Source organism: Bison bison, unplaced genomic scaffold (genome assembly GCF_000754665.1).
Source record: "Bison bison bison isolate TAMUID 2011002044 unplaced genomic scaffold, Bison_UMD1.0 scf7180017864491, whole genome shotgun sequence".
Taxonomy (NCBI): domain Eukaryota; kingdom Metazoa; phylum Chordata; class Mammalia; order Artiodactyla; family Bovidae; genus Bison; species Bison bison.
Genome location: NW_011495050.1, coordinates 22,200,386 through 22,221,603, shown reverse-complemented (window position 1 = coordinate 22,221,603; position 21,218 = coordinate 22,200,386). Strand labels below are relative to the sequence as shown.

At 39.1% G+C, this 21,218-nt stretch overlaps 1 protein-coding gene across 7 annotated transcripts in view; it reads left to right on the top strand.

Moving 5' to 3' along the window:
* VPS13B (vacuolar protein sorting 13 homolog B (yeast)) overlaps positions 1-21,218 on the top strand; it is an 805,833-nt gene that overhangs the window by 707,844 nt on the left and 76,771 nt on the right. For all 7 annotated transcript variants that reach the window (XM_010863525.1, XM_010863528.1, XM_010863522.1 and 4 more), the window contains exon 43: positions 4,767-4,928. In XM_010863525.1, the coding sequence (XP_010861827.1) occupies positions 4,767-4,928 (162 nt within the window). The remainder of the gene's footprint in view (positions 1-4,766; positions 4,929-21,218) is intronic.

Genomic DNA, 21,218 nt, shown 5'->3' with positions numbered 1-21,218 from the left:
CATATTTTAAAATTCTTTTTTAAGGGCATTCCATGGTTTTCTTGTTGCAGAGGACATGCGTAAAATAAGAGCTAGTGTGATCTAAATCTTTGCAGCTGGTTCGAATAGCGATGTGAAAAAAACCTCTGTGGCTCCAATTTCTGTTTTTTGTCATATTTTGAACAATGCATTTAATAAAAAACAAACCTAGAGAATACAAGAGAGTCATTGATAGAGCATTTAAACCCAGGATATTTTTGTCTTGGTATCAGGACCATTATAAAAGGACTCATGTGTAGCAACTACTGCAAAATGGCCCTCAGAAACATCAGTTTCCTCCCAGGATAAAAATATTCTCTTAGACACAGCTATACATATAAATAAAACACGGTGCATAAATATTTAAATGTCTTAAACCACATCAGAGTGTGAATGACTGACTGGCTAACACAGTGCCTTGAAGGAATATTCTGAGTTTTTTTAAAAAATGGAATTGTATATTTGATTAAGTAGAGCCATATGTCACATAGCATATTGCTGACAGGTACATTCTATGAATAGTTGGTTCTGATTTATACAGGGATTTGGCAATGTTAACATGAGCCACAAGAGGATATACTTCTGTAATTGTTGCTGTAATTTTCTTGTTTCCTCCCATGTCAAGGGTACTTGCCACCAAGTTTTAATGTGGTAGGCATCTAACCCTGTGTATTCTAAAGTAAATACAAAAATGCACTACTTTGAAATTATAGGACATTTGACATTGAAATGGTCTTATAGAGGGGTTATTAAGTTCATTGTTTCTAAGATGTTCTGAATGTGATTTATCCCCTTTAGAAGGGAAACTTAGTTTCCCAAGCTTGGATTTTATTGTGTATATAATTCTCATATACAGTGTAATTATTGCCAATGAGAAATGTGAATTTAATAAGCAGGATATGTTATTTGAGTTCTCCACATACTTTATCAGATTTGTATCGGAGACAAGTCATTTGTATCCAGTGTGGATGAAGCAGACAGTTGAAGCATGAAACAATTTGACCTTTCACCTTTAGGTCACAAGTTCAAGATTAACAGAAGCCTTCATCAGTGTCTGATTTCTCTGGCTGTAGATTTTTTTTTTCTCTTTTGTGAATGATTAATGTTTTGTGAAACCAGATTAAGGACCCAAAATGCCACTTGCAGTTTGCTTTATATTTCTATGTCACATTCCCACATTTGGACCAAATAGCATTATAAAGGAGATTTTTATTTAAAAGTTAAGATTATGCTCATGTGTCTTAGCTTAGACCATAAGGATATCCCTCTTTAAATGCCTAACACTCCCTCACAAATCTTAGATGTAAATAAGCCATCTTTTAATTACAAAACCGTTCTGAGGTTTTGCTTTTATATGATGTCATATACAATATGTACCAATTTTTTATAATACACTAGAATTTAAGCATTCCAAGAAATGCTTAAACTTATTACAGTTATAATGAACCCCACAAATGAAGGAGCAGTAGAGAAACAGTTCCCTCAGGACTTTCAGTATTCTTTAGAAAAATGTAAACAACGCCCTTGTATTCTTTCATTTACATTTTTCCCCAAAACCTTCATCATTTATTAAAGGTCAGTTTTTAGAGATGAGGAAAGTAATATGACTATTTTTTTCCTACTCAGTCCCCATCTGGTAACTTAACCTTTGTCTAACCAGCAAATTGATCCCAATTCATTAAGAAAATTGAATTTCAGTCTCAGGTTGACTATCTTAAGTGGGACATTGGAATCATATCCCTTTCTTCATGTTTGTACTCTTGGACCTAAAGGAGAAAAATGTTTACAAGGAGAGCGGTTTATGTTGATTATATAATGCTAAATGGAAAAATCTCATCAAACTAATTATACACTGTGACTCCAGTTTAATTAAAGGTTTACAAACCTTTAAATATATAAGATATATAAGATAGGATTGGTCTGTTTTGCATATAACCGTTTCCTTAGCATCCTCTTAGCAACCCTTTTCTGGGGAATGGGAATCCAGTTGGTCTTTTGATTCTTGAGTTTCATCAGTAAAGCTGTATATTTTCACTATTTAAAAAAAGATACATAAAATAGGATTGGATAGGATAGATCAGAATGAGAACAAGCAGGATACCAGAAGTGAAAAATTGCTGGAAAAAAATTCTCCAGAATGTTAACAGCAGTTATCTCTGAGTCTAAAATTAGAGATTTTTTATAAAATCAGTGCTTCCTGTATTTTCTTTCTACTGGAACCTGTATTACATTTATAATTTTAAATTTGCTCACTTATTTGTTTCATAAGTGTTTGTTGAGTACTTACATGTCACGCATGATACTGAGAACAGGAGATGAAGTTGTAAATAACACCGAACTGGATCCTGCCCTTATGCAGCATAGAGTCTAATGATGGAGACAACAGTGACCTAAAATCATGCAAGTAATTACTCAGTCCTGGTGGCTCAGATGGTAAAGAATCTGCCTGCAATGCTGGAGACTTGCATTCAATACCTGGATCAGGAAGATTCCCTGGAGGAGGGCATGGCAACCGACTCCAGTATTCTTGCCTGGAGAATCCCAAGGACTGAGGAGACTGGCAGGCTACAGTCCACAGGGTCAAAAAGAGTCAGACAGAACTGAACAACTAAGCATAGCACAGGGATCAGTACGGTTAAGGCAAAACATACAGTGTTGTGCAAGTATAAAATAGGTGGACCTGGGACTTCCTTGGTGGTCCAGTGGCTAAGGCTCCATGCTCCCAATGCAGGGGGCCCAGGGTTCGATCCCTGGTCAGGGAAATAGATCCCACATGCTGCAACTAAGACCCTGCCCAGTCAAATAAATAAATATAAATATTATTAAAAAAAAAAAATAGGTGGACCTAAGGTGATCAGGGAGGATCTCAGGAGGCTGCTTACTCTGAGAGCATGACCTGAAGACAGGAACCTGAAAACTGAGTCGGAACAAATTAATTGAGCAAGGAGGAAAAGAGCTCCAAGCAAAAGAATGGCACTGAAGCAGGAAGGAGTTTGACGTGTTGGATGAATTGAGAGAAGGCCTGTGGTGTTGGAGGAGCTGAAAGGGGCTGGTGGAGCTGGGGTCTAGAGGAGAGTGGTTCAAGATGCGTTGGGGGCCGGACCAGGCAGAATGCCTGAAACCCGCCGGCAGTCCAGTTTTGAAATCACAGCTCATGATTAAAAGCCACAGCAAAAAGGAGTATGGGTAGACAGCAGGTAATTATTGGTTATAACTGCTTCAGTCTCACTTACCCAGAGACTCTTTATGATTAGTGTGGTTGTCAGGCAAGGTTCCACTCCATGAGAACAGAGAGGGTTGATGAGAATAGACAGATACAGATGATAGAGTGAGCGCTTAGAAGTCCCTCAAGGATGTCTCTAGAAGAATGAGATATTTCAAGGCCTCTTCACTCACTGCAGCCGTGGAGCTCTGCCTGCACACTTGGAGGGCTTTCTGGTTGATTAGGAGGGGCTTGTACCTCCCAGGATAACTGTTCTCATAAGGTTCTAGATCAGGTCTTGGTCCAGGCTGGATTCCAGTACATTCATCCATAGACTTCTAGGCTTCAGGCCACATAGTCACTTAAATCTCCATGCTCATGATGATATAGCCCTTTTTACTCTCCCTCCTCTTAGTAAAATGGCAAATGATGGAGTGTGGCTTTGTTACATTACTTAGAGCCACATCCAGGAAATAGAGGCCAATTGGAGAAATCAGCTCAGGGATCAAACCCAGGTCTCCTGCATTGCAGGAGGATTCTTTACATCTGAGCCACAGGGAAGCCCTATCAGTGACATGTTACCTCCCATTATCTGAAAAATCATTGGCTAATAAAGATTTTTTTCTTGCATTCTCAAGTTAGCCATTTATCTAGCTATTCTGTTTACCAAAGGTATGTTGATTGTTTTTAAGCCATAACCTAGTCAGCGTGATAAAAAGAGTAAACACAGAAATGCTCTATGACTCAGCCAGTGCTTTGATGTAACAGCAACCAGTGGAGAAGGAGGTATCCACACATTAGGAGCATATTACTAATTTGCTGAGCCTCAGTAGATTAATGAAAGACATTTGCTGATTGATTATTAGCTGAAATAGACATCAGCAACTGGTTTTCAACTAACATTTTCTCTTGAAAACTGCAGCTTGGCTTACACAGACTCTGAAGTTGATCTGTTGTGTGTGTTCAGCCTGTTAACAATAGAGGGAAAGTTATGGTTTTATTTACATCTCTGCCTGAGCAGATTTACACGGACACACACACAGACAGACACACAGACACACGCCACCCTCCCCCTTAAGGGAACTGGGGAAGTATTACCTAAATGATCCTTGCTTTCTGTAGGGTACAAACTGTGGCTTTGGTAATTGGTCTTGATTGTCAAGTTTAGAAGGCCGGGAACATGGTAATTCTAGCCTCTGGTACTATGCTCAAAAACGTGCACTACCCAGTACAGCATTCTTTGTAGCATGTTAATTCATTTTAAAACATTAAACGTTTGAGGGATCTCATTGTTCTTTTTCCTCTTCTGTGTATATGATTTATTTTGCAGGAATATAAATCAAAACATATTCTTGGAACATTTAAGGTCTCTTTAAGGTATTTTTTGGTGCTTATCCTGGAAGTACAGAATACTTTGTATACCAGAGCTAATGACAACAGATCTTTTAGTATTTCTGTGTTGTAACAATCGCCACTGGGCAGACAGCTGCCAAACATCTTGCAATTAATCTGATGCATGTTGGCTTTCGTCTTCTTTTTCTTTCAGAACAAATGCCCTGAGGTAGAGGAGTTGGTCTTCAGCCATTTTGTGATCTGTAATGACACACAGGAGACACTGCGGTTTGGCCAGGTGGATACTGATGAAAATATCCTGCTGGCCAGTCTCTGCAGTCACCAGTACAGCTGGCGCTCTCACAAATCCCCACAGGTACTTGAGAAACAGCCTTACAAACACAGCAATTGTTAAGGTTGGGGATGCCTTTCTTCTACATTTGTATGCCTGTGTCCAGTTATTTCCCTTTTTAAGTCTCCCCAGCGGCCACATAGTATATATAGTTCCATCTGACAGAAGCCCAGAAATGTTTAGAGCTGGGAGCACCGCGTACCCCTGCTCCTCTTGAAGTGGACATTCTCGTGTTCACGTGGGCACTGCGGAGGGTAGTGTGGTGACAGTGATGTTGAACTCCAGAGCCACGGTGTGGAGACTTGGCTCCTGGCTCTGGATTACCTCTCTTTGCTTTCGTGCTTCAGTTTTCTTATATGTAAATTGGGGCTAATAATAGTACCTGATTCATAGGATTGTGAGGTCTGAGTAAGTTAATACATAAAAGGTGCTAAAAGAGTGCTTGATGTACTGTAAACATTGTATATCGGGAGTTATTTTCCATTTGTGTATTCGGATTCTTACTGTGTGTATAGTTCGTGCCAGTCATGCATAGGCACTGGAGATTCAAAGGTAAAAAAGTCTTAGTCCTCACCCTCCAAGGACAGCTCACGGTCCGCGACAGAGTGACTGCAGTGACAGACTGCAGGGAGTACCCAAGGGAGCGCTGAGAAAAGATATACCAAAGGATGTCTGTTTTCCAAGGAGTGTAATTCCATTTTCCTGTCACTTTAGATGGGAATAATTAGAGGGATGTGCCCTGCAGGGATAACTGAGGACGAATTAAATACAAAGATGTGGTCTTAAATGAGTAAAAGAAATCCTAAGAAGTACTCTCAAGAATAATGTATTTCTAAAACCCTGGGTAATAAGGAAACTACTGTCTGCTTATGATTAAAAGAAAGTCATTAGATTAGAGAACAAGTTTTCCCATCTGGTCTATAGACCAGCTTTAGGATATGTTATATCCTCAGGCTCCCTTTTGCTGTTTTTTTTTTTCCAGTAGCTAGATTCTGATTTCTTACTTGCCTTTTTTTTTTTTTAATCGTATTGCCACACTATTAGTATCAAATTTGGCAAAGTAGATACAGTAAAATTCTTCTTAAGTCTATGTATTTAATTCTGGTTGATCTAACAGGATGGTAAAACACCATATATCCTTTTTTAATAAGAGTTCTTTCAGAAATGTGTATGGTATGATATTGCACTTGTATTTTTAGAATGAATGACATGTCCTTATTTTTCTAATTCTCCTTTTGACAAATGTCCATGTTAGAGAGTTTTTAAGTTGTTTGGTTGTTTGCTCCTTGTAACATCATTAAAGGACACTTGGTCAGTTGTTTCATTTAAAAATTAAGCAGTTATTTTTTCCTGTTAATTGCAAAAGTAAGAATATAGACCAGATATATAAACCAAAAGAGAGAGAGACAGAAAAGACAACCTATAATTCCAACCACCCAGAGACAATCCATGTTAAGACTTGTTTAGCCGTGTAGACCTTCAAAAGGCTTATATGATCATTGCATTCCCAGAGATGAACTGGTAGTGACAGGAAAGAAACCTCTGAGAAGGTGTGTTAATGTGCAGTCATACATTGTACCTGTAGCCACTTCACCCATTCATACATGCAGGCTGCAGGCCTCAGCCGAAAGCAAAGCAGAGAAAGCTCATTTTCCTTCAAAGTCATCTTAAGCTGCATAGACTATCATGACCCTCCCTGACTCAAGATTCTCTGGATACTGGAGCCAGGACAGGAAGGATGATGCTAAGAACAGTGGGCTCAGGGGTGTGGAGGAACAGGTGTCTTCATGTTGTAGATGTACAGTTTCTGAATGGAAAGGACATGAACAAAGAAGAATGGCCGACCACTGCCATACTATACCTTTCATATTTAAACTCTTCTGTACTTTTTCAAGGTCTTTTTGTATTTATTACTAGTCTTATTTTCATAGTATCCCTGTGTGATTTGTATTTTTGTTATGAACATTTTATAGATAAGGATACAGAAATGTTAAGCTAAGATAGTGGTAGAGTTGGGACTGAATCCCATGTCTTTGCATTTTCAATATACTATTATTTCCACAACATTGTTAAACTCTCCTAGGTTTTGGCAGCAGGATTTGTCTGCTAGAAGAGCCAAACTGTGAGATTTTAAGAGAAGGGCTGAGAAATCGCTGCTATAATACTCCACATTTAAAGCTAGAGTAACATGGCATTCTTAGTACAATATGAACCCTTGCAGAGCTTTAAGAACAAAAAACAATAAGAACCTTTTAGTGACAAACTGGAAACATAAGACAGGTATCTATTAAACTTTTTTCTCTTTTTAATTTGTAACTGCATCTTCTGGATACAAATGTTAAGATGAGCTATAGTCAATAATCTTTAGACTAAAACTTAGATCATATTCATAAAAGGTGTCCCTTTAGTACAGCTACGTATGCTGAAGGAAGTGTTTTAGGACCTTTTGAAGCCAGCGAGGTCTTAATGGGCCCAGGGGTCTTCATGGAATTCCTTACGTCCATAGTTACGGATTCTGCTGTGTTCTAATGAGAGATTACATCTGAGGATCAGAAAAACTAGCCACTGAGCTTCAGACTGCACCTGGAGGTGGTCACAGACACACAAGTAAGCTAACTGTTCCCTTTTTCCAGACTCCAAGTCATATCCTGCACTGCCCAGCAGGCTTGGTTTTAGGAACATTTGTGTCTGCATGTTTATGCTACCTTGGGTGTTAGTCAATTCATAGTCTCAGGGAGGATTTCTAAAGTTCAGAGAACTTAACTCCACTAAACAATGTAGCTTATATTGCAGAGATCAAGAAAGTAGCAATGACACCTGGAAAGGTTTCAAAGAGGTCAGCATGTCTTAGAACCACACAGGAGGTTGCTAACAACAGTAAGTCCCAACGGGATAGGGAAAAACACGGACACAACCAATTGCAGAAATCCAAAGCTGAAAAACCTTTTCAGAGTTGAAAAGTTGTAAATTCTCCCTATAGTTTCTAACACACACTCTGAGGCAAAATCACTTGAAAATGCTGGCTATCCTACAACATTTGCTTGCCTAAACAAACAAAGGAAGAACAAAACAATTTCCTAGGGGATAATTGAATATATTCAGCTGCACAGCTGTATATGCCACCTCAAAGGGCCCTTAAATATCCCACTCCAGGAGACTTTACTTCAGTTGGACAAGAACAGTAACCAGTGAAGGAATGGTCTTCAGAGAAGGGCTTCACAGTATATGGAATTGAAATACATGTGTGAGTTTATGGAATCTTTCCCCGGAATATGGACAGTCTGTGCAGCTCAGAGTCAAGGGGAGCTCTGTTTAATTTAACCAGACTGGATACAGTGACACGTCCATCGTAGTAGGGTTTTTGTGTAGGCTGTTCAAATTAACTTCCTGTTCTGGTAAAGAGAGAGCACTGTTGCCTAATTAAACTTCTTGAAACAAGAATTCCTCTAGCTTGTATGTAAGGAATTACATTTGCTTTACCCTTAAAACACGCACAATTTATAGATTGTGCTTTTTTTTTTTTAAGGTTTGCAGAATTCCAACTACCAATGACTTAATTTGGTAACCAAACCATCAGTCAAGGTGAAAATAGGCTCCAGACAGAGCTATAGAAAATAAAAGATTGCTCCAAATGGGATGTAGTAGGAAGTTTTATCATCTTGTGAAAATGGCAGATAGTTAAAAATGAGAAAGGCAACAAGAGTCAATTTGGAAGAGCGGCAGAGCATCTGGGAAATACTCATCAAAGTAATCAGATTTAGGAAAGAAAACATAAATCAGACATTACTTTCAGGCAGAGTTTGGCAGACTTTTTTGAGTAGGGCCAGACAGTGACTGTTTTAGGCTTTCAGGGCCTTGGAGCCTCTCTCATAGCCATTCAGCTTTGCACAAAAGCAGCCATAACAAATGAGTGTGACTGTGTGCCAATAAAACTTTATTTATAGAAAAGAAAATTTGAATTCCAATAATTTGCACACAAAGTGGTATTTTTCTTCTTTTTTTCAACTATCTGAAAATGGTAAAGACACTCCTAACTCACTGGCTTTATAGAAATAGGCAGTGCACCAAATGACCCAGAAGTCATGCCTTATTTGTCAACCCCTGCTTTCGGGTCTCTCACTTGACAAAATTCAGTAGACTAAAGACTTGACAGAAAAGTGTCTTTGCTCTGCTGTAAATGATATTCCCATCACTTGAAAACTTCGTAACATGTTTCAGAAATTATGAAATGACGGGTAATATATTAAATCTAACACATAAAATCAACCTGTGCTTACCACATAACAGTGTTCTTGAGTCCCTAAGTCATGTCCAACTCTGAGACTCCATAGACTGCAGCATGCCACATAATAGTAAAATATTTGTATTGTTCTTGTTCTTGCCCATATAGACAGAAAGTTCTGCTGTTCTTTTTTCAGATGTGAAAATATTTAAAAGTGAGATCTGATCATTTTTCCTCTTGTCTAAAGAAAAAGTAATGGGTTTTTGAGTGTCTAGCTATCTTATGGTAATTCCAGTCAGCTGTCAGTTTTATTAGATTGTAATTTCTTATTCAGTTACCACTCTCTCTATATCCCTTTATATAGTGTATGTGTACACATATATCTAAAGAATGAGCATGTTCTTGTTGCAACTGTCACAATTTTTAAAATTCAAAATCAAACTTAGGGAGGCTGGGAAAGATTGAGGGCAGGAGGAGAAGGCGGTGACAGAGGATGACGTGGCTGGATGGCATCGCCAACTTGATGGACATGAATTTGAGCAAGCTCTGGCAGTTGGTGATGGACAGGGAGGCCTGGTGTGCTGCAGTCCATGGGGTTGCAAAGAGCTGGACATGACTGAGCGACTGAACTGAACTGAACGAGGGAGGCAGGTGAATATTCTATGTTGGCAAACTGTTCTCACTGATAAATTTTCAAGTGTTGGCCTCTGCTATTATATGGAGCATGGTATGCATATGAGAGTTTGTTAGAAAGGGCAAAGGAAAAGACATTTTTACACCCAGAAGGTACAAATGGGATTGATATTTCCTTTCTAGAAAGCAATTAGATAAAAAGTATCATAGCTATTAAAATGATCATAGCCTTTGACCTAGTAATTCTCTTACTAGTGATCAACTCTCAGGGAGCAGTCCAAATTAATACAAAGGTGTGTACACAAAAATGTTTATCATAATTTTATTCATACTATCAAATTTTAAACATCAAAAGCTCAATTTTAAAGAAATAGGTAAGAGAAATCTGGCATACCTATGAGATGAACTATTATGGGACCTTTACATTCTTACATAGGAAGGCGAAGTGCTACCATATCATTGTTCAGTTGCTCAGCCATGTTGATGACTCTTTGTGACCCCGTGGACTGAAGCACACCAGGCCTCCCTGTCCTTCACTATCTCCTGGAGCTTGCTCAAACTCATGTCCATTGAGTCGGTGATGCCATCCACCCATCTAGTCCTCTGTCATCCCCTTCTCCTCCTGCCCTCAATCTTTCCCTTCATCAGGGTCTTTTCCAGTGGGTCCACTCTTTGCATCAGGTGGCCAAAGTATTGGAGCTTATCATATTATATCAGTCAGAAAAGCAAAATATAAAACTCTGTACATACAATATGATCTTAACCATTTAAGTATAAATGCATAGAAAAATACTGAAACAAGATATGTCAAAATGTTGCCTCTGAATGGTATATTTTTTAAGGTGATATTTTTTTCCAATGTATTACATTTTTATATACTTCTCAACTTTTTAAAATAAAGAATACAGATTATTGAGTCAGAAAGAAGTAAAAACTCTGAAAATATTTATATATAGACAGAGGAATTTCAAAAGCTAATTAGAACAGTGGCAAGTATAATACTATATCAAGAATGGTTCTCTGGGAACTATTGAAATAGTTTTTTTCAATTATTTCCTTAGTTACATCTTTGCCCCAATTCAGTCTACCTTGCAAACTACAATTCAAGTAAGTTTCCTAAATGATGTTTTGATACTTTCTTGTCCAAAAATCTTTACAACCATCGTCTATTAAATATACCCAAATTATCTGGTATCTAAGACCTGACTTATTATTTCTATCTAGATGCTTATTATATCCCATTGATTTTTAATCAACAAATAATAATTTCTTATGGCCTGTTGTGTGTTTGTAAATGTGTACATTCTTCTAAGAAACACGTTGTCTGATGAGGGAGTCAGAAAGGAAACAAATTAGAGACATGATCATTATCTATGAGGATTTTGTGGCAGTAGTTGCAGACAGGGAGACTGAGTTAAAATCCCAGCCATAGGAAGAAAAGCAAGAGGACTAGAAAGTAAAATCACCTGCCTCTGAATATGGACAAGGTCTTAATGGGGACTCAAAGGAAATGTTTCCTAACATGAGGAGGGAAATCTGCCAAGGCTTCCTGGTAGAAGTCATATTTATATTGAATTTTCATGTTTAAGTAAGTGCTAGGTCAGTGAAGTAGGGTGGGAAAGGGGTGTTCCCAGGTAAAGGAACCAACGTGTGTGAAAGCCACAGAGGCAAGAAAGAACATGGCAGGGTAGCACTTGACTGATTTGACTACAATGTAGAGTACATGTGTGGAATTGCAAGACCGTAAAGTCAGTGAAGGCCATGAGGGCCCTTGTATGCTGTGCACATGAGGCAGAACCAGGGAACAGACAGGCAGGCAGGCTGCCTGTCAGGTTCAAGGGAATTCAGGTTTTGTTCAGAATAAACACAGGCATTAAAACTGCAGGCCTTGCTGAGGAGATGTGTGCTAGGAAACTGGCTCTTTGATGGTGATGGGAAAACTAATTTGTAGGGTTGCCCAACTTTCATGGGGTAAGGACTCCCACCATAGCTGATTTTAGGCTACCAATGATTTAGCAACCAGCTCACTAGATTCTTGAATATTTAGCAGTACTTTCTCACAAACAAGTATGAGCCACCTCATTGCTATTTGGAGGAGTTATGTTCTGAAGAGCATTTTGAGGAGATATACCTGTATGTGACAGGCAGCTTTTGTCTACAGAAGGGTTTTAAGTAGAATCATCACAGGGTCACAGTTGCATTTTGGAAAGGTTCCTGTCCTGCAGTTGTGTAAACAGTCTAGAGGAGGCTGACAATGCATGCGGTTGTATGGACACCACTGCATAACCCAGGAGTGAGAGATTACAGTAACTGAGCCAAGACAGAGTAGAAGTCAGAGACTGGTATAAATACCTAACAGACTGATCTTCCTGTGAATTACAGCTATAAATTCTGAGCAAAACACAAAACATCTACCTCTAAAGATGAACAGAGGCAGACAGATTTTGGAGGGGAATAGGATCTTTGAGCCAGTAAACTGCACAGCGGTTCACGCATTTGTCGTGGCTTTGGTTTGAGGTCACCTGCAGTTGCAGCCATGCAAGGGGGGCCCACTGTCTTTCTGGGCCAAGGTACCAGGCGAAAGAACTCAGGCAACCAAGGTCACTAGAGGGTGAAGAGAAAATCTTGGGAAAGGTAAATCTAGAGAATAGGGAAATACATTTAAATGTGGCCCACCTATCTGCTTCCTGCTGAAGCACATATGCATGGGGCAGACTGAAAGCAGATTGTACCCAGGCCTTAAAGAACTGAATTTATCTGCACTGCCACTCACCCAGGTTTAAGAGTTTTTGTGCTGTGCCAAGTTGCATCAGTCATGTCCAATTCTGTGCAGCCCTATGGACTGCAGCCTGCCAGGCTCCTCTGTCGATGGGATTCTCCAGGCAATAATACTGGAGTGGATTGTCATGCCCTCCTCCAGGGGATCTTCCGACCCAGGGATCAAACCTGTGTGTGTTACGTCTAACCTGCATTAAACAGGCAGGCGGGTTCATTACCACTAGTTTGATTCTAAACTAGTTAATTACCTATTAGAAATATTAACACTCTGGAAGAATTATGGGAGAATTCAGAGTCTTCACCACAGAGCATTTAATAGTGTCCACACTATGACCCAAAATTACTTGACAGGTCTCAAAAATCTTCAAAAAAAAAAAGAATTACTCAATTTCAAGGGAGAGATGATTAACAGATGCCAACGTAAAGATGACTCAGAGGTTGAAATTATCATGCATATACTTTAAAGCCACTGTGGCAACAGAAAAGGGATTTTATTATAATTAATTCCTAAATTAATTTGATTTTTAACATTCTTTTTTAATTGAAGTAAGTAGTTGATTTATAATATATTCGTTTCAGGTATACAACATAGTGATTCAAAATTTCTATAGATTAGACTTCATTTTAAGTTATTACAAAATATTGAATTGACTATATTTCCTATGCTGTACAATATGTCCTTGTTGCTTATTTATTTTATACACAGTAGTTTGTGTATATAACCCCCTACTTCTATCAAGTCCTTTCCCCCTTCCCTTTCCCTACTGGTGATCACTAGTTCTCTATATCTGTTAGTTGTCTTTTGGTTAATCAAAACAGGGCGATTCTAGATGGCCTGATTTAATCAGGTAAAAGCCCTAAAAGAGGTACTGGATCCTTTTATCAGGAGAGCGAGAGAGATAACATACATTCCTGCTGGCCTGAAAGAAGCAAATTACCATGTTATAGCTGCCTATGAAGAGGGCCATGGGGCAGGGAGGTGTGAGAAGCCACGGAGATGTGCAGGTGGCTGCCAGTGCTAGTCATTAAGTCAGAACCCTCCTCACATGCCTCCTCACAGACAGGCATGCATGCGTGCTAAGTCACTTCAGTCAAGTCTGATTCTATGTGACCCTATGGACCGTAGCCTGCCAGGGTCCTCTGTCCATGGGATTCTCCAGGCAAGAATACTGGAGTGGGTTGCCATGCCCTCCTCCAGGGGAATCTTCTGACCCAGGGATCAAACTTAGGTCTCTTACATCTCCTGCATTAGCAGGCGGGTTCTTTACCCTTAGTGCCATCTAGGAAGCCCCCTCATATAGGCACCAGGGAATAAATTCTGCCAGCTACCCAAGTGAGCTTCGAAGAGGATTCTTCCCAAGTCAAGCCTCTAGATAAGAATGTAGCCCTTGTTGTGTGGCAGAAACCAACACGACATTGTAAAGCAATTATCCTCCAATTAAAAACAAATTAAAAAAAAAAAGAATTCAGCCCAGCTGACACCTCAGTTGAAGATGGATCAGTAGAAATCCATCCAATCAAAAGGTCTAATATATGAATAACTGTAATCAAAGAATTACAGGAGAGAATAGGACTCCCCCCACCGTTAAGAAATCATCTCAGAAAATGTCCCAGACTTTGTGAAAGACAGAAATTTACAGACCCAGGAAGCTCAGAGAACTCCAAACAGGCATTCGAAAGAAATCCACACCCAGACACTAATACTTTCAAGTTCTTCTGGTTTCTGCCCACTTACTTGCTCCAAAGCACCCACCCACCCACACATCGTAGGCTTCTGTTATAGTAGCACCTCACATACACATACCATACTCTATATTATTACAGATTGCTGTTTAACAATTACCCCACAACTTAAGTAAATAAAAAATTATTTCTCAGTTTTATTAGCCAAAAATTTCAGGAGTAGTTTACCTGGGTGATTCCAGCTCAGATTCTCTGACAAGTCAAGATTCTTGTAGTCAAGACATTAGCTGGAACCACAGTCATCACAAGAGCCTGCAGTTCTGTTCATTTTGTTTGAATTTTTTTTCCCCCCCTCTCTACTTCAGATTGCCCTAAGGAGACTGAGTGAAGCAATAACTGAAGAGACCACTGTATGGGCAATGGGGAGTTCATTGATAGCCCAAGGAAAGCGTTTTCTGTGGCTACATAGGAATAGAAATCAGATTGAGTGGGTTGAAAAATGAATGGGAGGTGAGGAAGTGGGGAAAATGAGCATGATTTTTTTTAAATCCTGATTGAGTGTTAGCTCAAGAAAGCTGAAGGGTCAGGTGAGGGTTTTTGACTGTGTAGATCACAATAAACTGTGGAAAATTCTGAAAGAGATGGGAATACCAGACCACCTGACCTGCCTCTTGAGAAACCTGTATGCAGGTCAGGAAGCAACAGTGAGAACTGGACGTGGAACAACAGACTGGTCCAAAAAGGAAAGGAGTACATCAAGGCTGTATATTGTCACCCTGCTTATTTAACTTCTATGCAGAGTACATCATGAGAAACGCTGGGCTGGAGGAAGCACAAGCTGGAATCAAGGTTGCCGGGAGAAATATCAATAACCTCGGATATGCAGATGACACCACCCTTATGGCAAAAAGTGAAGAGGAACTAAAAAGCCTCTTGATGAAAGTGAAAGAGGAGAGTGAAAAAGTTGGCTTAAAGCTCAACGTTCAGAAAACGAAGATCATGGCATCTGGTCCCATAACCTCATGGGAAATAGATGGGGGAACAGTGGAAACAGTGTCAGACTTTCTTTTTTTTTTTGGGCGCCCAAATCACTGCAGATGGTGACTGCAGCCATGAAATTAAAAGACGCTTACTCCTTGGAAGGAAAGTTATGACCAACCTAGATAGCATATTAAAAAGCAGAGACATTACTTTGCCAACAAAAGTCCGTCTAGTCAAGGCTATGGTTTTTCCATTGGTCATGTATGGATGTGAGAGTTGGACTATAAAGAAAGCTGAGTGCCGAAGAATTGATGTTTTTGAACTGTGGTGTTGGAGAAGACTCTTGAGAGTCCCTTGGACTGCAAGGAGATCCAACCAGTCCATCCTAAAGGAGATCAGGCCTCTGTGTTCATGGGAAGAACTGATGTTGAAGCTGAAACTCCAATACTTTGGCCACCTGATGCAAAGAGTTGACTCATTTGAAAAGACCCTGATGCTGGGAAAGATTGAGGGCAGGAGGAGAAGGGGACGACAGAGGATAGGATGGTTGGATGGCATCACTGACTCGATGGACATGTGTTTGGGTGAACTCCAGGAGTTGATGATGGACAGGGAGGCCTGGTGTACTGTGGTTCATGGTTCATGTCGCAAAGATTCAGACGTGATTGAGCGACTGAACTGAACTGAACTAGGCATGTTCATATATGAAAAGGAGTAAATAGCAGATAGGTTGATGATGCAGAAGACAGGAAGAGTGATTAATGGCATAAGGTCCCAGAAAAAAAGAAGAATGCATCCAGATTACAGGTGGAAGGGTGGACCCAGGATGGAATTATCAGTTATCCACTATTTACAAACCACCCCAAAACTTCTATTTGAAAGTTTACTAGCTCATAAGTTGTTGGTCAGAAATCTGGATGCACTTAGTTAAGAGGTTCTTCTCCTAGTCTCAGCTGGGCTCACTCATGAGGCTGCAGTCACCTGGTCGGCCAGCTGGGGCCGAGTGGTCCATAATGGCCCTGCCCACACATTTGGTACTTGGCAGACCACTGGCCAGGGTTCTCTTCCATGTGATCCTTCCAGCAGTCTCGCCTAGACAGGAGAACGAGAGCAAAGACTGCAAAACCTATTGAGCCTAAGCTCAGAGCCCTTATAGAATCTGCTGCCCACATTCTACTAGGTGGAGCAAGTCACAAGGTGAGGCCAGATCCAGAGGATAAGAAGCAGAATCATAACCTCTTGATGTGAGTTGCTGAGAGAATTGGGGACCATTTTTAACTTAGCACAAAAGCCTCCTCCTGCTTTGAGACAGGAGAGAGAACTGAGGTTGACTATAAATGTTGAGGTGGTTGTAGTGGGTATTTGCTTAAAGTGAAAAGAGGGAAGGAAAGTAGAAGGCTTTTTTGAACATGACTTTCCACAATATCTAATCCTGTATCCTGCTCATAATTGGCATTTGATAAGTGTACACTGAGTAAATAAATGTTGAGATTTCTCATAACATCTGACATTTCTCAAGAACATAGATTTAAAAGCTTATTTTAACAATATGACCACGGTAAACAGTATGGGTCATATTGGATGCTTTTATGTATGTTGTACAGGCACACAAAAAGAGGTCCTCTGAGTTCAAAATACATGCTTTTGTATGCTGTCTGTGCAACTGGACTCGTAATCAAAAGTAGCCGCTCGTCTCCGCCACCTCTGCCCCCTTGGCCTCCCAGTGGCCTCTGATGGAAACTTACGAAACAGGGAGATGCTGCAGGAGGACCAGCAGTATACTTCAAAGGACACCAACTTACAGGTCCACATGCACGTCCGACTGTGCCTGCTTTTGTTTAACTCTGAAAAACTTGTATTATTTATCATAAGCTGAAAGTATGTTGTGCAATTACAAAATAGTACTGATTTAAAGTAGACATTATTTCAGGTTAAATTTGCCTTATATTTTCTCTTTCTCTAATCATGGAAATAGATTCCCGGAAACTACATTATCGCCCTTACTGTTGCGTAGCGCACAGCTGTCCACAACGAGCAGTTCCGTTTGGGATGGAAGGACTGTGTGCCTTTGCTCCCCAGTGGCAGTAACAAGCTTCTTTTATTGTTGCTGACATTAAGATAGCTAAAATCAACAGTGAGGTAAACAGTTCTTAGGACCATCTGGCAAGGATTTCAATCCAAAATATTCTGTAAACACTAACTCCATTTGAGTACCCGGGACCTACTATCCAGTCACCATCAACTGCTTTTTTATTTTAGTTCTAAGCAGTCATTGAAACAGCAAAATAGTAAGACTTGTAGACTCTGTCTCTTCACCTTTCTCTCGTCAAATATTTTCGGTTTCCTGAGAGGTTCCAAGAAACTTATATTCTCTGAGGAAGGTTATAGTGCCTTGTTGAAGTCACCAGTAAACGGGACCCTGGCAGTTTTGGTCATTAAATATCTAGTGGATAGAGATGTTTGGAATTTCTTCATTTTCTGTTGGTAAATACATTTACTCTATTTAAATGAGAGGAAGAAGTTTGGAGTCGAGTTTTTTTTTTCTTTTTCCTGTATATTTCAGTCACTATGTAGAAATGGTTGCATTGTGACCTTGTTAAGACTTGTGAAGTCTTCCACAAGAAAGTAGCAAAGACAGTTTGTGATAAGACACTTTATCCAGTCCCAGGACTGATTTCTAGAGTTTTGTACAAGCCTTCACAAAAGGGCACAACTGGGGATTGTTTCAACTGTGAAGCACCCAGAGGAGTGACTACTGGTGCTGCTAATGGTCTCGCCATCCCTTCTCTGGCAATAAATTTTCGATATTGAAATATAGCTTTGGAGAAAAATGTACTGAGGTTTCCTTAAGCTTTTTACAAGACACTCAAAGGCTTTTCACAAGCTAGTGCTCTGCAAATGTGAATTCTTGATGTCTAAACATAAAGGTCCTTGACTGAACTAATTTGAAATGTGAATTTTAATACAGAGTGCTTGGAGAAAGGGAATGCAGCTGGACCATTAAAGCATGGTATTTTGCCATTTGTAAGTAATGGGAAATACTGATTAAGACTGTTATAAAGATTTCAGCATTCAGAATGTGATTGCGGTTAATCATAACGTATTACCACAAGCCTGTGTAACAAAAGCATTAACTCTGTTAAAGACAATGGCATACCTATTACACTGTGGCACTTTTTAATTATTTCCATGCTGAGCAGGATATTGAAGAGCTTATTATCTAAAGGTCAGAATAATGCCCAAGACATGGCCAAGCCCAATGAGTGTCAGATGCATGGAATGTTGGATGACTTCATAGTTATGAAATTATTTCATTTCTCATGATAATTCCTGACTTGCCAAGTTAGTGAATTTTAAGAACTCTGAGAGCAGATTTTTAAGATAAATGTGAAATAATCCATACTTTTGGAGTCAGGGACTTCCCTTCAGGCATTAGTTCATATTTGACTTGCTTGACTTACACTTGGGGATTAAATGAGTTAGGACAAGGTCTTAGATACCACATTCCCTTACTGGGAAAGAAAACCAACTTGCACAACTTTGGCTGGCTCATGTTTCTTGTTATACAGGCACTAAGAAGCAGCGGTTGCCATAAAATACTTTATTTAACCTTTACAAAAATGTTTTCTTAGTATGGCAAGGCAGTTTAGTTAAATGAAAATAAATAACTGTAAAAATTTTGGATGTCTTTTGTATCCCATCTGTTGACTTCTTTTTTTTCTAATTAAAAATTAGGCGTAACAATTTTAATTGTCTAAATGGCCATGATGACTGAAAATAAGTTACAGATTGCATAGAACTACCTGATCTTTTCTTAGAACACATGTTGGCATGTCTTCTATTTTACATTCAACTAAATTTTGCTAAATGATGAATGAACATTTTAAAAGAAAATTTAAAAGAACAATTTTATTCAAATTTTTGTTAGATTTCCTCCATGGTTTATATTTGTATTTAGTCAAAATTGATTTTCAAACAAACAAGAACTGACAATCTGGCTCACAAGCTCAGAACATTTATCCAAGTCTGAATGACTATCAAACAGTGTCTCCAGCTTACCTTACTGGCTTCCATTTCTCAGCTTACCTAAAGTATTCTTTATTGTTTCGATCCAACTTACCCTTATCTCTTTCACTGAGGAGCTGGGTTCAACCATGAGCATGACAATCATTCACTATCATTCTGTCAAGAGTATGTCTACCCAGCACCAAAATCTTCTGACTATTAGTGTCACTCAATTAAGCAATTATTGTTTGTATTTATTTTATTTAATTATTTTTTTAAAGTGAATTATTTCCTATTTTATAGACAGACTACCCTTTTCTGTATAGACACACAAGCATACATGTAAAATTTCTCTGAATTTTTACTTTTCAGCCTCTTATGGTAGCATTAAGGATGAACAGCCTCAAAGACTATCACACAGTTCTGGACTTAAGGCAGCTATTAGTGTCACAGCTCCTGTTTTTCCAGTTGTATGTTGTTTAAATATAGGGAAGCCCATGCGCTTTAGAAACATGAAAACAACAGATATGTGTAATGTTGAAATGACCTTTTTAAAACAAGCCTATATATCATTTCATGCTTTTTTTTTTACTGTGTACATTTATATCTGATTTCACGATTAATATGTTCCCCGAAAGTTATGCATAGCATTGTATTTTAACTAATGAGAAAATTTGCTCCTTAAATCTTTTTGAAAAAAAAAAAAAATTGTGAAGTGAATTATTTTTCTCTAATTTAGATAATTTCTATTTAGGTAGCTTTTTAGCAAGGAATACTCATTAAGCATCATAGTTTTGTAGATAATATATAAAAGTGCCACTACTCTTCACCTGACTTTTTCTTTTTGTTTTTTTTTTTTAAATTTATTTTTCTCTCTAGTATGTAAATGTCAGTCATATGCTTTTTCCTTTGCTTTGCAGTATCTTTTCAAAGGTCTCATGGCTTATTTTTATGTCCTTTTTGCTATTTATTAATGATTATATCATATTATGGATTGCCCTTTGTTATACTATATTATTTGAGGAATGGTGATTTTTATTCTCCAGCTGCAAGGCCAGATAATAAAGTCAACTCCTGTTCTACTTCCCATTTTCCAGCTGGCATTTCCTAATATCTCAAGTATACACAGGTGAAAGTTTCTACATCCTCCCATGCTTCTTTGTTATTGTGAATTGTCAAAAGTCATGCAGAGCTACAGTTTGCTTCATTCACGCAACTGTTTTTTTGTTTATTTTTTCCTGACTCTTCCTTCATCAGTGTTTGCCTTGTGATAACCATTCATAAAAATAAACAGTGGGGTGCTGCTAGAATCTGTTGTTTCCTGGTAGCTACTATTTCTGAATATATATAGAAAGACCAGCCAGATAGTGAACAGCATAATTTCAAACAGCCAAACGTCTATCAGTTACTATGTTCCATTGCCTTTAATGCTTCACACTCTGGTGTTTATTGATGACTGGTGCTGTGAAAATAAGTGGCAATTCCTGACCTAAGAGCTCACTGCCTCTTCAGCCTCCCTTTCTGTACCATCCTCTCTCAGGCAGGTCCTCTCCCTAACTCTCACCTCTCTTCATCCCCAAGAATCTGCACACATGGCTGCTTTGAGAGCAAGATCTGACGTGAAACAATGATTTTTGTTCCAGCTGGACTCTTTTCCTTTGCAGGATCAAAATCCCATGGGTTATTAGAAGAATGTAAGCCAATGAGTTCATAATATAAAGTTAACTTTCCACATTATATTGACAGTAAATTGTTTGCACAAAGATTTAAAGCTATCAGTCAGTTCAGTTTAGTTCAGTCTCTCAGTTGTGTCCAACTCTTTGCAACCCCATGAATCGCAGCACGCCAGGCCTCCCTGTCCATCACCAACTCCTGGAGTTCACTCAAACTCATGTCCATCGAGTCAGTGATGCCATCCAGCCATCTCATCCTCTGTCATCCCCTTCTCTTCCTGCCCCCAATCCCTCCCAGCATCAGAGTCTTTTCCAATGAGTCAACTCTTCACATGAGGT